General features: G+C 39.1%; 2 protein-coding genes and 1 long non-coding RNA gene across 8 annotated transcripts; 1 reads left to right on the plus strand and 2 right to left on the minus strand.

Annotated features, from left to right (window-relative positions):
• Positions 1-966: 966 nt before the first annotated feature.
• On the minus strand, positions 967-4,640 carry endou2 (endonuclease, polyU-specific 2). Of its 2 annotated transcripts, none has more exons than XM_026182315.2 (7): positions 4,381-4,640; positions 3,472-3,627; positions 2,950-3,055; positions 2,714-2,835; positions 2,260-2,372; positions 1,582-1,735; positions 967-1,346 (listed from the first exon to the last, which is right to left on the minus strand). In XM_026182315.2, exons 2-7 carry the CDS (start codon positions 3,571-3,573, stop codon positions 1,092-1,094), a joined length of 852 nt encoding a protein of 283 aa, XP_026038100.1. In that variant the 5' UTR covers positions 3,574-3,627; positions 4,381-4,640; the 3' UTR covers positions 967-1,091. The 2 variants fall into 2 exon arrangements, with proteins under 2 accessions (XP_026038100.1, XP_026038101.1); XM_026182316.2 differs by having other exon boundaries at positions 3,472-3,624; positions 4,381-4,617.
• On the plus strand, positions 1,900-6,554 carry LOC145431447 (uncharacterized). Its single transcript, XR_013911748.1, has 3 exons — positions 1,900-2,060; positions 2,166-2,357; positions 6,280-6,554. It is a non-coding gene; the product is annotated as an uncharacterized LOC145431447 (long non-coding RNA).
• Positions 6,555-9,154: 2,600 nt separating this feature from the next.
• Positions 9,155-13,996, minus strand: rnf14 (ring finger protein 14). 5 transcript variants are annotated; one of them, XM_026182314.2, is made up of 9 exons: positions 13,859-13,996; positions 13,078-13,236; positions 12,243-12,304; positions 11,962-12,115; positions 11,038-11,423; positions 10,713-10,941; positions 10,314-10,486; positions 9,653-9,783; positions 9,155-9,539 (listed from the first exon to the last, which is right to left on the minus strand). In XM_026182314.2, the coding sequence occupies exons 2-9, from the start codon at positions 13,226-13,228 to the stop codon at positions 9,476-9,478; spliced, it is 1,350 nt and encodes a 449-aa protein (XP_026038099.1). In that variant the 5' UTR covers positions 13,229-13,236; positions 13,859-13,996; the 3' UTR covers positions 9,155-9,475. The 5 variants fall into 5 exon arrangements, with proteins under 5 accessions (XP_026038099.1, XP_026038097.1, XP_080163356.1 ...); XM_026182312.2 differs by having other exon boundaries at positions 12,243-12,373; XM_080307230.1 differs by lacking the exon at positions 13,859-13,996 and adding an exon at positions 13,657-13,775 and having other exon boundaries at positions 12,243-12,373.
• Positions 13,997-15,002: the final 1,006 nt, after the last annotated feature.

The raw sequence follows: 15,002 nt of genomic DNA on the forward strand, positions 1-15,002 counted from the left end.
ACTTCTGTTGTCTTTTGTACGTGTTTTGGAGTTTTTACGTTTAATATTAGGCAAAGATAACACAAGTAAATACAAATTTTTTTAATTTTATAATTAAAAATTAAAAATTAAATTTATGAAATCATGATTTAGCAGCGATTAACCATATTTTCTGGAAAGTTCAGATCAATTTCACTAGCCAAACCCAGGCCTGATTAGTGCCAGACCTGTTGAATCAAGAAAACACTTCGTTTGAACCTGTTTGACAAAGTAAAGTCTGAAAGATCTATAAAAGCAAACATCATGCCACCATCAAAATAAACTCAAGAACAGATGATAAACAAAATCACTGATATCTATCAGTCTGGAAAGGACTCAGAACAACATCTAAAGAACTGCAGACCTCACTTTCCTCATTTAAGGTCAGAGTTCATGATTCAACAATAAGAACTGGACAAAAATGGCCTCCATGGGACGATCTTCAAGACTGGCTGATGTGATCTGAAACGCATCAGCCAGTCCACCTCTGAATGACTCAAAAAAATCCCCCACACACATAAAAATCAATAAAAGAAAAAACAAAAGAATATTTTGCAGAGTCCTACTCAAAGTCCAGCCTTAAATCAGACTGAGATGCTTTGGCATGACCTCAAACAGGCCATTCGTGTTCAAAAACTCTCCAGTGTTGCTGCTAGTTATTAGGTCTAGGGAGCAATTCATTTTTTAATAGGGTCAAGTATGTTTATGTTTTTTTCTCTTAATAAATTAAATCATTACTTAAAAATTACAGGTTTTTATTTACTCTGGTTATCTTTGTCTAGTATTAAAATGTATTTAATGACCTAAAACGCTAAGAAAGATTAAGAAAAAATGTAAAATAGAGATAAAGATAGATCAGTATCCGGCTTCAGACTTCAGAGACTCATCAGTTATTTCCCATCACGTAATCCGTAGCACACTCTCAAAACAGAAACAAAGGCAATGCAGTTAGCTCTTGGAAGGTTTTATTGTATCTTTATGTAAAATAAAAAGACAACAACAATACCTATGACACTTTGTACCCAAGCTTAAGTGATGGGGAAGTTGTATGTCAGATGTATTTTCTAGTCAAGTTACCGAGGGTTCAGGTACCTGAGGAGCACAGGGTAGGTGGTACCTATATGCTTCTGGTTGTAGTGGTGGCAAACAATCTCCATGTCGTACAAACTGAACTGGACTTTGACGCGTTCATTAGGCGAGGTGAGGAAACAGAGAGTGTAGAGGGCGAACTCGAACTCGGGACTGACTCCGATGAAGATGCTGCCCTTGGGCTTTATACCGTTCTTCCAGCTAAACTGTAGCGCCAGGATGTGTTTGTTCTCATCGGGCTGCGGTAGGGGCAAAATGAAAAAGCCGGTTAGGCAGGGAGAAATGAGTCAGATTGTTTGACAGATATTTGCTGACAGTGGAGAAAAGGCAGGAAAGAAATTACTGATAAATATACAGGGAAAAAGTAACCTGAATACATTTTTGAATATCTGTCTAAATAGTTAAAAGTAAAGTACCAGAGAAAAGAACTTCTTTGCCTGAGTTTAATTAAAGAAAGTCTTAAGAATAGTATACCTGGGGTGAATGTGCAGTGACACTGTAGCCTTTGTAATCAATATGGCCCAGCTTCTCTTGTAAGTATAGCTGGATCCAGTTGTGAAAACCAATAACAGTCCTCCCCCCTCTTGTCTCTCCAACAAACACGTGTTCAAAGCCCGAAGAGTCTGGCCTGAAGAGAGACAAAAAGGGCAATGTCAGAAGTTTACAGCCACTCATCATGGGCGTGAACGCCACAGTAGTTTTCCTTGACAATTGCAGATTCCAAGATTGCGAGTTTAAACGATCATACATATGTACAAGTTATTTGGATGTGTCTTTGCTTTGCTTTGCCAGGATCTGGAAGAAGACCCACTCAGATGAGATGAAATTGGTTATAATGTTCAGGAACAACCCAGGAACCACCAAGGCTCCAGACTGCCATGAACTGGAAACTGCTGGACCAGCAGTGTTGCTGTCCACAGTGAAGCCAGTTTTACATCAACATGGACTGAGAGGTTACCGGCCAAAAAAGAAGCTGCTCCAAAATCGATGCCTTAAATTTGCAGCTGCCCACATGGACAAGCCAATCCTGAACACTTTTTTTTTCTTCCATTTGACAGCACTGACGCTGAATGTATCTGCCACACAGAGCCAGTTTGTCAGCCTGTATTTACCATCGCGGTGCTGAATTCCACTGACGCAGATTCCACCCACCTGCTGGATCCTCTCCTCGCATAAAGCTCAAACCAGATCCTGTACAGCTGCTTCTTGAATTCTGTCTCATCCTCAGGCGAAAGATGCTTCTTGACCAGGTATTTATGGGCTATCTAAAAAATAGAAGAACTTATTACAAAATGCTTATAGCTCAGTTAGCAGGGTGGCTCGAGATGAAAGCGCTAGTTGGTCCGATCAGGACTTAAATATCTCAAATACCTTTAACCCACAGAGGATAAATCCTAATTATTTAGTGATCCCATGAGTTTATCTCTTCCACCATTAGTAGGTGAAACTGGAACAAACCTCCACAGACAAATAAGTGCTACTAACATCCGTTTTTTTTTTTTTGTTCCTGTCATAGAAAGCCATTGATAATATTTCTTCATCCTCTGTATTTAATAATGACACTAACCTACGATGGCGAACATAGTCAAATGCCCCTCATAGGTACCTTCATGGTGGGAGTCTGAACGATGGAGTCCAGGAACTTGTGGTTCTCTGCCACTTCCTCAGGAGTTACAATTTCTGGCTTACCGGTGTCACTCTCATAGTTATCCAGCAGGGAGATAAAGGCTGCAAAGATCAACAGAGGCACATTTCAGTGGCACATTACGTCATTAAACAATGTTTAGGGCTGCTCAGTCCTATAAACATGGATGATAACAATACAGTGCCTAGTGCACTTACCTAAAAAAGTCTCCTTTTTGAAAATGTTCTCATCGACAAAGGTAAACAGTGGATATCCCGCCCCGTCATTGTTGTCATTGATGTTCATGCTGTCTCCAGCTTTTCCCTGAAACAGGAAGAACAGTGCTTTTCATAAAATGCTCCTCATGTATGCTTCCAGTGATATCTTTTCCTTTACTCTTACTTGTGCCTCCAAAATGTAAGTATTACTACTACGTGGTAAAAAATACAAGTAGAAAGTTTGTCCAAATTAGGAAGACCTACAATAAAAATTTCCATAAATATCGACGGTTTCTATCACAAAGATCTAACCTTTACCTTTACAGTAGGTCTCTAAGTTTCCGGGCTTTGACTTTTTTACTGAGTAAAGCTCATTCAGAGCTAAAAACTTGAGCTCTATTTGCAGGAGAAGAACAGTGCCTGTTTTGAGGTGTAATGCAGACTGTCAGATATCGTCATAAGTTTGCAATATATACTATTATCTACAACAGGTGTCTGTGTGTGTCTGAGTGCGTGATGCACCTGAAGGGAGATCCTGTAGTCTTTTCCAGGCTTTAGTCTGTTGATATCATTGTCCCATAGCTCCTGCACCATGGCTGACAGCTCTCTGTCACTCTCAATCATGATATGACCGCTTGCAGATGTGCTGTGGATGCTCTCTCTTTCCAGTATGTGCTTCTGACAGGAGAGGAACAGTTACTGAAGCCTCTGCTTAACTCGAGCTTTAAGCTTCAGAGGTGAACAACACCATAAAACTATTTTTCACATATAAAAAGTGTAAAGCACAGGTACGCTAATGCATGTAGGCATACAATAATGTATTTCTGCTCTTTTTGAACTTGTTTAAGTGACCCATCAGATTAAATATAATACTCACTTATGTGTAAAAAGCTTTTCAGAAATATTTAACTTTGAGGTGATGTGTGTGCAAACAGAGGTTATAAATCAGTTTATACAAATGGTTTTGGCTATTTGAGTACAGCATTTTAGCCCAACCATTTACATGTTGTTGTTTTTTAAAATAAAGAATGTATTTATTATATAAATAATTAGATATAATAAATAGCCATTTCCCACTGAGGAAAATGTCAGCTTTATCATAAATAACTAGATATTTCAAGCTACTTAAATAAGCACTGTTAATCATTTCTGTGTCACTATAAGGTCCTTTTTATGGTTAGTGGTTTATTATCTTTTGTAACTGAGTTGATGTTCTTAACTTTAGTATTTTATTTTATTTATTTGTACATTTCAACGTTTTAGATAGATACATGAAAGCGATTCACAAGGCTGTCCTAAGTGACTCGGCACTGTAAAAACATAATAGCTTCAACTGCTTAATCTAGCTTAAACACTATTGCATTCAACAAACGTGGCTGACATAGATTCACACATTGCATCCCATCAGCCACCACATCAAAATCCACTGACCTTCTCCTCTGTCTGTCCTCCTGCTTTAATAAATCAAATCAATGATTTGAGGGTTAGTGAAGTATCTCAGTGCTGGTCAGGTGCTGCTCGTGCTGGTTGCCGTGCAGGTGTGTTTAGAGGCATAGTAATAGTCCAGCCATGTAGTCAATCAGTGTGTATGGAGAAAGGCAGGCATGGGCTGGGGGAGCGAACAGAGACCACGAGGCAGGGGATGGGACAGGACAGGAGAGAGGGGCCGTTTTAAAGGGTTATCCCCTGTCAGCAACTCTGACCAAAGGGATCACACTATGTTGTCGTCTCTTTTCAGTCTCACACTAAAACGTGGGGTCTTTGTTTCTTTAGAATTTCATTGTTTCTCTGTCTGTCACAGCATAACCTCTGAATTACAGGGTAAATATGGGTCATATTTCAGGTAATAAGATTTTGTTAATGGTTAAAGTTCACTTAAACATCTACATAGAACCAAGGTCTTGTACGAAACACGATTGGGGTTTTTTTTTGTTGGGTTTTTTTACAAGTCATTGACCTCACCATTTCAGATTAAAAGCTTGATTAAAGCATTTTAAAACAAGATTTTAAAGTCTTCAACAAATTAAATTTAAGGAGGAGCTAATACAACTTTTTACTTTTATAATAATTTTATTTATTTAAAAAAATCCCGAAAATATTTATATATAATGTGGCCTTCGTGGAATTAGAATAGAAGAGTTTTATTTTGTGTTATCTTTTTGTAATATACAATTTCTTGTAGCCGTCTGAGTGTTTTAATTTTCAGAAAAATACAATCCCAGGCTTCTTTCTTTTTTTTAACCTTGTTTCTACTACTGAAAAAATGTCTGGCAGAATTAAGTCTAAGAGATGAGCAAAATTATCTTATGTCTAAATCTCAAAATTGCCATTTTGAAAGTTTAAGTTGCTTCTAAAGAAGCTAAAATTTTAAGATCCCTAATTCAATTTTTTAAGTCATTAAGTTGAAACTATCTAACCAGATTCTTACTCTGGATGGCATTACCTTGGCTTCCAGTAACACTGTGAGGAACCTTGGAGTCATTTTTGACCAGGATATGTTCTTCAATGTACATATATAGGTATCAACTATCTTAATTGCCCCTTGGGGGTGAATAAAGTTTTCGTGGCTTGACTTTGACTTGACTTGATATTAAACAAATATGTAGGACTGTTTTCTTCCATTTGTGCAATATCTCTAAAATTAGAAATATCCTGTCTCAGAGTGATGCTGAAAAACTAGTTCATGCATTCATTACTTCCAGGCTGGACTACTGTAATTCATTATTATCAGGAAGTCCTAAAAACTCGCTGAAAAGCCTTCAGCTAATCCAAAATGCTGCAGCAAGAGTACCGACAGGGACTAGAAAGAGAGAGCAGATTTCTCCTGTATTGGCTTCCATTCATTGGCTCCTTGTTAAATCCAGAATTGAATTCAAAATCCTGCTCCTCACATACAAGGTCTTAAACAATCAGTCTCCATCTTATCTTAATGATCTTATAGTAGCATATCACCATTAGTGCACTTTGCTCTCGCACTGCAGGCTTACTTGTTGTTCCCAGAGTATTTAAAAGTAGAATGGGAGGCAGAGCCTTCAGTTTTCAGGCCCCTCTTCTATGGAACCAGCTTCTAGCTTGGATTGGGGAGACAGACACTATCTGTACTTTCAAGATTAGGCTTAAAACTTTCTTTTTTGCTAAAGCATATAGTTAGGGCTGGATCAGGTGACTCTGAATTCTTCCTTAGTTACACTGCAATAGGTTTAGGCTGCTGGGGGGTTTCCATGATGCACTGAGTGTTTCTTCTTCAGTCACCTTTCTCACTCACTATATGTTAATACACCTCTCTACATTGAATTATATTTGTTATTAATCTCTGTCTCTCTTCCACAGCATGTCTTTCATCCTGTCTTCCTTCTCTCACCCCAACCGGTCGCAGCAGATGGCCCCGCCCCTCCCTGAGCCTGGTTCTGCCGGAGGTTTCTTCCTGTTAAAAGGGAGTTTTTCCTTCCCACTGTCGCCAAAGTGCTTGCTCAGAGGGGGTCATATGATTGTTGGGTTTTTCTCTGTACGCATTATTGTAGGGTCTACCTTACAGTTTAAAGCGCCTTGAGGGGACTGTTTGTTGTGATTTGGCGCTGTATGAATAAAATTGAATTGAAAGTTTAGTTTTAACCATTACTGAGCATTATTAGCAGCATAACCAACATTATTTTGTGTCTCCCATTTTTAGGTGTCTTTTATATGATAAGAGCATAGATATGTTTTCATAGCATCTGTTTTGTAGAAACTACAAATAGAAGATTTAGTTTAGCAAAATTTGATTTCACTTTGTTAATCATCTCCTAACCAAGCTAGCTTAACCCTTTTACAAGCTTAGCAACCAACCAAAGCTTGTTTAAATTGCTTATGTAACATTAGTAGTGAGATTTTTATTAATTTAATTCATATGCATGAATATGACAATTTATTAACTACTATCAGTGAATATTTATATTGTAACATTTTATGTCCTCTGACATTAAACATGACATCATCTGATCATTTTAAAAAACCTATATAAAATGATTATTTATTGTTAGTTTCTTTGGAGCCTTGGCACAAGTGTAAGAAAGTAAACTTTTTTCTTTCAAGGAAAGTTATTTAATCAGTTCACTTTTTTTTTTTTTTTATAAACACAATTCAGTACCAGTGTGACATGTCTCTATTCAGGTGTTCAATCTGTGGGCCTTTGCTAACGTGACCTTAGTTAATCTAGAGCAAGTGTGGGCAATACTTTCTTTCCAAAGAGCTGCTTTAACCTAACCACTTTATGGTAAGAGTGTAGACTTTTACCACTCATCTGAACCAGAAACCTGAATTGTGTAATGCACGTGCAAAATAAGTTTTTTCGGACCTCTGCAGAAACAAGAAAAATATATACCCTACATTTAAATATGACACTGCTGGTCATGTGAAATCTCACATTCATTTTGTTGTAACCGTGTAAGAGAAAAAGATTCTGCTGAAATAATAGCGATGATTTTTTTTTTAAAAAAAAACTGAAGCCAACGCAGTCAAAACAGGGGTCACACCAAGACTTTCAATAAAACTTACCACTGTGGAAACAGCCCTCAGCCCTGACCTCAGTAAGCAGTGGACGGATGAGCTTGTGCGCTCCGTATCTTATTTCAGGTCATACTGAATAAAACATCAAGTTCATTTTGTAAATTGTTTTCAGGAACCTAAAGAAGTCCAGCGGCTTTCAAGCACAAGACTGTCAGAAAGCAGGACTAAGTCAGTAGCCAACAAACATGCAGTTTCATGGGTACATCAGGTTTCAAAAGACAGAGACGGTGTCAAAAATTCATCCTGAGGCTTCAATATAGGACTTCACAAACCTGAGTAATGTCACAGTACTTTCGTCCATCTGTTATACTGTATATCCACTTTGCCCACAGTAATGATGGCTCATAACATGTGGGCAAAGTGATACACTGCAAGACAATCATGACATTTACATTATGTTTAGTGCATCAGGAAGTTTTCACTAAATTACTGACAACAGAGGCAAGCATTTCAAATATTAATAACCCGTTAAACTGTTTACACTGTGCTGTTTTCAGTATTACTCTTAAGGTCAGCGTTCAAACCTCAACCTACAGTTGTGTCTATTCATGTGCAGTTTTATGCTGGCACCAAGACATGAAATGAAACAGACAAAATGTTAAGTAAGAATTTTTACTTTGAGGAACAGTTAATTGCAATGCAAATCAACATGCTTTGCAGGACAGACCAAATCATTCAGTGCTAAAAAAGAACAGATTTGCTGCAGGGTTCAATTCAGAACAGAACTGCTTGCATTAGAAATTTGCCCTTTCACTCTAATGTAAATGAAGTAATACAATACAAACTAATTTTTGTATCTGTGGATATAATTAAACTATTTGGCCTCACTTTGACACTAATTAGTGGCAACATTAAGGAGTAGATCTATTCGATTATATCATTTCTCACACCAATCCCTGAATGAAATTAAAGCAACACATACCCTAATGAGCAATCGTTAAACCATTGATTCTCAAAAGTATCTAAGCCACTTTCCTCTATTATTTAGTTCTGTACAGAAATATAATAAAACCAATACCAACCAATCCAATGAAATAAATTTTAACCTGCTTTGACTTTGTGCAATGACTCAGCTAAACTTGTTTATGAAAGACTACGGAGTAGGCTCTGTAAATAGCACCCTGTGTCTTTGGGAGGCATGGGGGTTTTCCCATAATGCCTAGAACTAAAACAAAGCACAACTTCCAGTTTTGAAATTATGTGTGAGTAACACATCTCTGGGTTTGTCTCCATTTCTTTAAAGCTTTATCTTAATTGTATTTGTTATATCACGAAATTAAAAAAAACAAAGGTTTTCATGCCATACCTTTGATAAATGAAAAATCTGATTAGATTGTTAATGTGACGTGAATAATGACAAAGTGGGACAAAGACGGTTCCAGTTTTCCTCTTAACACTGGAAAGGCAGAAAAAGCACCTGAAATTGAGCAAACTGAGCTTAACTAGTGGTTCCATTATTAGTTCCTAAACTTTATAAACCTGCAGGACAGGAAGTGCATGTCTACTTGAAAAGAGAAAATCTAGACATGTACAACCAATATAATGTTGACCTGTATAAGTCTGAAATTCAAACAGCATTTCCAATGATTTAGCCCAGTGACCCAGTCAGGTGCAGAAAACTGTGCTGCCAATCAATAACCACATATCTAAATACCCATTATTGATGTACAAACCAAAACAGCAATTTTAATGTTACCATTAGCCAAAGTTACGACAGCTGTCTCTTTCCCTAATTCTTTATATCGCAATACATGACATGTCAGGTTTACTAAAAAAAAGATGTTGTCATCCAAGATCCCTGACCCGCTTGAAAAAATAAAACAAAAAAACAAAGACATAATAGTGACATGGTAGGGTTATGGTGGCTGTAGTTGCACTGTTTGGCCAATGCAGGCATATTGAAGTCACAGATGAAGTGGTGGCTATGTGAGAGATAAAGTGCGTTCAAATTGAGCATACAGCAGTGAAGCACTGCACAGTGTCAGTCCTCCTCATCACTCCAGAAGGCATCATCATCTTCATCAGGATCCACACCGAGAAAAAGCCTGCAACAAGAAAGAAAAGATGCATTCACAAACAATACGTAATGTAAATATAATATCAATAAGCCTAACTTGGGGGAGGGGGTTAAAAAAAAGAAGGAAAAAAAATCTCTTACTGGTTGTAACAAGGTGAATGTGGGTTGTTAAAGTGACTGTATGGGTTGACTTTGCTGAGGACGCCCAGGCACAGCCAACAGAAGTACTGCTTACAAGAGGTGCAGGTCATCTTGTTACAGCCATCAACTTTCTGAAGAGACACAGAAACGATACATTAGCTACAACTGGGATAATCTGGAAGCGAACGCAAGATTTTTCACAGACAGAACAGAAAAAAATAACGACATATGACGCCTCAGTCACTGGCCTAAAGATCACTAGGCAACCCCTTGGCAACCTGGTTAGACAGTTGTTTCCAGGTAATAAAAAAAGTTGCTCTGCGATTGCCTTGGCTGCTGGCAGATTGCCAGAGTCTCTCGTCAAGGATTTCATAGACTTCAATGAAAGCTCTTAACAACTACTCACCGGGCATTAACGGAAATAAACATGTGACACAAACGCAGACAATGATTCCAGGAGTAAACATTTCCCCCTAGCAAACATGAGTTGCTAGGATGTCTCTAGGCCAGTACGTTTTAAGGAGCAATTTTTGACTGGTGGCTGCAGTTCATTTTGGAGACCGTCTGATGACAATAAACATTCAATTTTACAAAAATCTGAACCATGATGCTCAAGTCAAAGCCAGTTCTACTTCACTGTTAACAACAGGGAAAGCCCAACCTGTATATTGGTTCCACAGCGCGGGCAGCATTTGCAGTTCTCACTGAGCCAGTCTCTGCTAAAGGACTCCTCAACTGCTTTCTGGATTACCCTTTTCCCATAGCGTTGCTCCATGAACTTTTGCCCTGAAGCAGTAGCAGACAGGTACTCATCTCTCAGGTTACGCAGTTCCTCTGTAGGGAAAAAAACAAAACAAAAACACTGGTTTGAACATGAAGATGTGTTGATGGCATGTCTTTAAACAAAGAAATCTTCACACCAATGTACAGAATCTGGTGGACAAAGACAACATTTTGATATTGGAGACTTTCTGGTTTCTACTACAAAATTTGTAGGTCGAGTTAACTGACCAATCAGATTTGCTTCTAAAGAAAACTATTAAAGTTTCAGTGGCATTACCTGCACGAATTTTACAGTGGGAGACACCGTGATACCCCAGCTTGCACAGTGTGCAAAAAGCATACTGGCATGCTGAGCAAATGCCCATGGTTGTGTCTGGCTCCATCATTACAGCGGTACCACAGGACTGACGGGGACAGTAGACCACATCAGCCATAAGGTCCAAACTGGACTGAAGGAGCAAACGGTCATATCTGGCAAACAGCTCCTCGTCCACGAGCTGTTTCACCTGAAACATAAAGGCAGACAGGAAAGGAAAGCAGGGTAGGCGCTGACGGTAGGGTGAGTTGGACTTTAATTGAACGGACTCATAAATCACAAATACCTGTGACGGTGTGGCTAAAGAGGTACATTTGGGCTCCGGGCAGTTAAGGCACTGAACATTGCCATCCCTTATTTGGATCTGGAAGTATTCAGTCATGCAGGCCTTGCAGTATACATGTTGGCACTCCTTAAAGCAGAGACAGTTTGAGCCCAGCTTCTCTACAAAGCAGATTCCACAGCAGAACACTCTGCTGTCGAACACCCTCTGCCGCTGCGCCTCGTCAAAGTCTAGGAGCTGAGGTAGAAGGTCGGCACGCGGGTCCATCAAAAGGACAGTCCTCGGGTCCAGCTGAGAAGACGATGAAATCTTCTGTTCAGACTTGGAATTCATCAATTCTTTTTTCTTTTCTTCTGCTTTTTCAGGATGGCCCCCAAACTGCACCATAGCTAGGACAAAAAAGCAAAAGACAAATTTGCACCATTTATAAACATAAAATGCAATCTGTACATATGAATTACAAACAGAAAAAAAATGCCTGAGATGTGAACAATGTGTACAAGTGTGTGTACCAATGCACATGACAGGGAAACAATTAATAGCTTTCAACCTTCCATCTTTCCAGTTCAACTTTCAGGGGAAAAAAGTGGATACCACCAATGAGATGTTAGGTAGCCATCAGCAAAACAATGAGAAAACTGAGATCCTCACACCCAGGATGCCTACGTGTGCATCAAGTATTCTGCAACTGAGAAGCATCCAAAATGTTCATTTTAGGCTCAGTGCAGCTAAAGCACTGACAGTGTCCATGTTATGCTATTTTGGAATGTGGATAATTTCAACTAACGGCTAAGAAGACATGGCGAGGTTAAATAACATTAACAAATCTAATGTTTTGAGCCAGTTTGTCCCAGTGTGCATAGTGTGTGGTGTGAAGTATCTATGCTCTAATTTTCACTGCACGGTCGGGTTTTCTTCACTCATTACCTGCCTTACTTCCTCCCCTTATGATTTCAAGAGGTGACTGGATACCCAGAAAGCCCAGAGCCTCTTCTTTGAGGAACTGGATCCATGTGAAAAGAATCACACAACCCTGATTCTCCTCCCACAGCTCATCCAGTCGTCGGCATAGAGAGCTCATCTGAGGTGACATTGAGAAAGGTTTTGATATTTACGATGTACTGTTGACTCACAATTTGAATATCCCAACATGTCCAGTACTTCTTGTGGCACAATAAAGGATTATCTGAGTTGTTATGAGTCCGTACCTGTGCTCTGGTCATCCATTTACAGCTGAGAGTGAAGAGCGGTGGGGCTGTAGAGGGATAGTCTGCAGGAATCTCAAAGTTGACCACCAAAGGAGGTAGGAAGGAGACATTATATTCAGTTTTATTCTCTCCTGTGATAGACAGAAGAGACTTCATTACATTTCTTATTAGTGCATGATTAGGAGGGAATAACTGAATTAACCCTCTGCACCCCATATTAGCTGTGGATGGCCAAACTCGCATACGATATGAAAAGGTAATCATATTTATATAAGGAAAAGTTGAATTTTTAGGACACTTGAGTCCAACATGTTGTTGTTTAGCGAGCTTGTTGTCAGCTACATGGAGACCGGGAAGGATTGCATGTCTAACCTGCTGACACTAACTGTGACAATATCGGTAATAAATAAGTATGTTTATGCAAGTTTTCCTATGTTAAAGTCCTGACTTCAGCACAGATGAGGCTTGAGGTGAGGAGGGGGATGAGATGGAGGCAGGAAGGAGAGAGTAATGCTGTAGGATGCAAACGAAAAGATGAAAATATCAATGTAAACATCTTAAATGGCCACATGCAGTTTGAAAAAGCTATCTCTAATCTTTGAATAAAACAAACTAATAATTACTTAAGCTTTAATCATGTTTATCACCATATACCCATTGCCATTTCTTTCAGGAATCTGGAAGATCTTAATAAAATTATATTAAGGTACAGAGGGTTAGGGTTAGCCCATCTTCTCCAACGCATCCTGAAAAGCGCTTTATTATTATGAAACCTGTCAGATTTTTCCCCACAGCTTGCTTTTCTTTCTTTGCAAAGCCTACCGGACAGCTGTACCTTTGACTACCACTTTGAAATCTGGAGGGAGCTCCAGACAGAGCTGGATCTCTCCCCCCTGTGCAGACTCTGCCCGATGAAATTCCTCTTCATCGTAGATACTTGCTAAAGCAAGCAGCTCATCCTCCTGGGCTTCCTTGTCCTCAGACATTTACATTCCTGCATTAACGGTGTGTGACAAACATTTATTATTAGAAATATCATGACAAATCCTGACAAACCGCTAGCACACGTTAATACTGACAGAAAGCTAAAAACAAAAGCAGCAACTTGCATTTTGTCCTCAGAAACATAACGTTTTCCTGCATTCACAGTTTGCAGCTTGGTTAACCGTGGTTTTCCCGGAACTCTTTTTATATAACAATGACTAATCACCTGAGAGCAAAGTACAGTTTCCTGTGATATAACGTCAGCTTACCGTAGCTAACGTCATGCTACAGTGTGGCCCAAAAGTTAGCAAGCTAGCTAGAAAAAGTTTACTTATCTATGTCAGACGTATTCCTAACTCCATCCTAATTTAACAGCAAGTAAATCTGAACCGTGAGTCAGCTTCAAACTAGAGGACAGCTCCGTAACTACCAAAGTAACTAGGGGAAACCCATCCAGGCTAGCTTGTTGTGCTAGCTCAAACAGTGGCTTCTTGGGGATCTCGGCCGTCCTCTAACTTTTCTTCTGTAGCAGCAACACAGCACTTTAGCTCGTCTACGCAACTAAGAACCCCTGCATAAGATCCCTAAGCCTCTAAGTACTAATTAACTATGGAAAAGTCAATGTTTCTTACCTTGTGCGGCCAAAGCACTAATGACTCCTGCCCTGACTTCTTTCTGTCATGGCGCGTCACCTTCAGGCTTGTGAGTGTATGACATCTTTACTTGCAATTTTGTTACGCTAAGAAGCAGCGACCTCATGGTATTTAAATAAATATTGTACCTCTGTAAGACTGTACGAATCTTAGTAAACATACACCACTTCATTAGGTACACCTCGAGTCACATGACTTGGACTCGAGTCAGACTCGAGTCATTAATTTTATGACTTTAGACTTGACTTGAAAAAATGTTCTAAGACTTGTGACTTGACTTGGACTTTTACACCAATGACTTGGGACTTGAATTGGACTTGAACCGGTTTACTTGAAAAGACTTGATATTTTACCCCAAATATAAAATTTAACATGCATATTATATAGAGATTGAAAATGTGACGTCATTCACGGGTAGAACCGCAAAGGATTCTGGGAACTCGTGGCAAGCGGTACTAGCGCACGCAGGCTTTCAGTTGAAATCAGTCACACAGCGATAAAAAGAAACACAAAAATGTCAAGAAGCTGTTGTATTATTAACTGCAATAGCCGGTCGCATGACAGCCACGGGAAGCCGACGGGTAAAGAGATCGGTTGTTATCGGATTACGTCGTTGAAGAGAAATTGTTCGAGCCATGTTTCCGAAGTAACAAAGACAAGACGGATGGTCTGGATTGCAGCCATTCAAAGATCAAATATAACGTCCCAGAACACTCCAGCTCACAGGTTAGTCTGCTCCAAGCATTTACACGAAGGTCAGTGTCTTTTAGTACTTAATACGTCATTTTCATAACATAATTGGTGATATAGGTTACAAGCAAGTCTGGCGCTGAACAGAAATTGTCGCGCTATGCTCCTTTGTTTATTGTGCATAAATAGTGAATTGTCCTGACACAATATTGCGTTTCGCTTCTGTTATTATGGTACATTGACAAAAACATATACTTTTATTCACAGGATAAAACAGGGTTTTTGTATCACTAATTGCCCAGTACGATTACAGCATACAGTATTATTGTCACTGCTACATTTCTGTGATGGGTACCAGAAATTATTTCCACTACTAATTAATTACCGTTGAGCTCAAAGGTCCTATTAATAAACGGTTAACGAATGTGTATTT

Source organism: Astatotilapia calliptera, chromosome 10 (genome assembly GCF_964374335.1).
Source record: "Astatotilapia calliptera chromosome 10, fAstCal68.1, whole genome shotgun sequence".
Lineage (NCBI taxonomy): Eukaryota > Metazoa > Chordata > Actinopteri > Cichliformes > Cichlidae > Astatotilapia > Astatotilapia calliptera.

Excerpts from the sequence above, each read along its gene's own strand:
- endou2 (XM_026182315.2), bottom strand. The coding sequence starts at position 3,573 with ATGATTGAGAGTGACAGAGAGCTGTCAGCCATGGTGCAGGAGCTATGG. Across the intron at positions 3,056-3,471 it reads ACTACAGGATCTCCCTTCAG|GGAAAAGCTGGAGACAGCAT; the intron begins GTGCATCACGCA and ends TTCCTGTTTCAG. Across the intron at positions 1,736-2,259 it reads GCGAGGAGAGGATCCAGCAG|GCCAGACTCTTCGGGCTTTG; the intron begins GTGGGTGGAATC and ends GTCTCTCTTCAG.
- rnf14 (XM_026182312.2), bottom strand. The coding sequence starts at position 13,228 with ATGTCTGAGGACAAGGAAGCCCAGGAGGATGAGCTGCTTGCTTTAGCA. Across the intron at positions 10,487-10,712 it reads CCACTGTAAAATTCGTGCAG|AGGAACTGCGTAACCTGAGA; the intron begins GTAATGCCACTG and ends TTTTCCCTACAG. Across the intron at positions 9,784-10,313 it reads GCTGTGGAACCAATATACAG|AAAGTTGATGGCTGTAACAA; the intron begins GTTGGGCTTTCC and ends GTGTCTCTTCAG.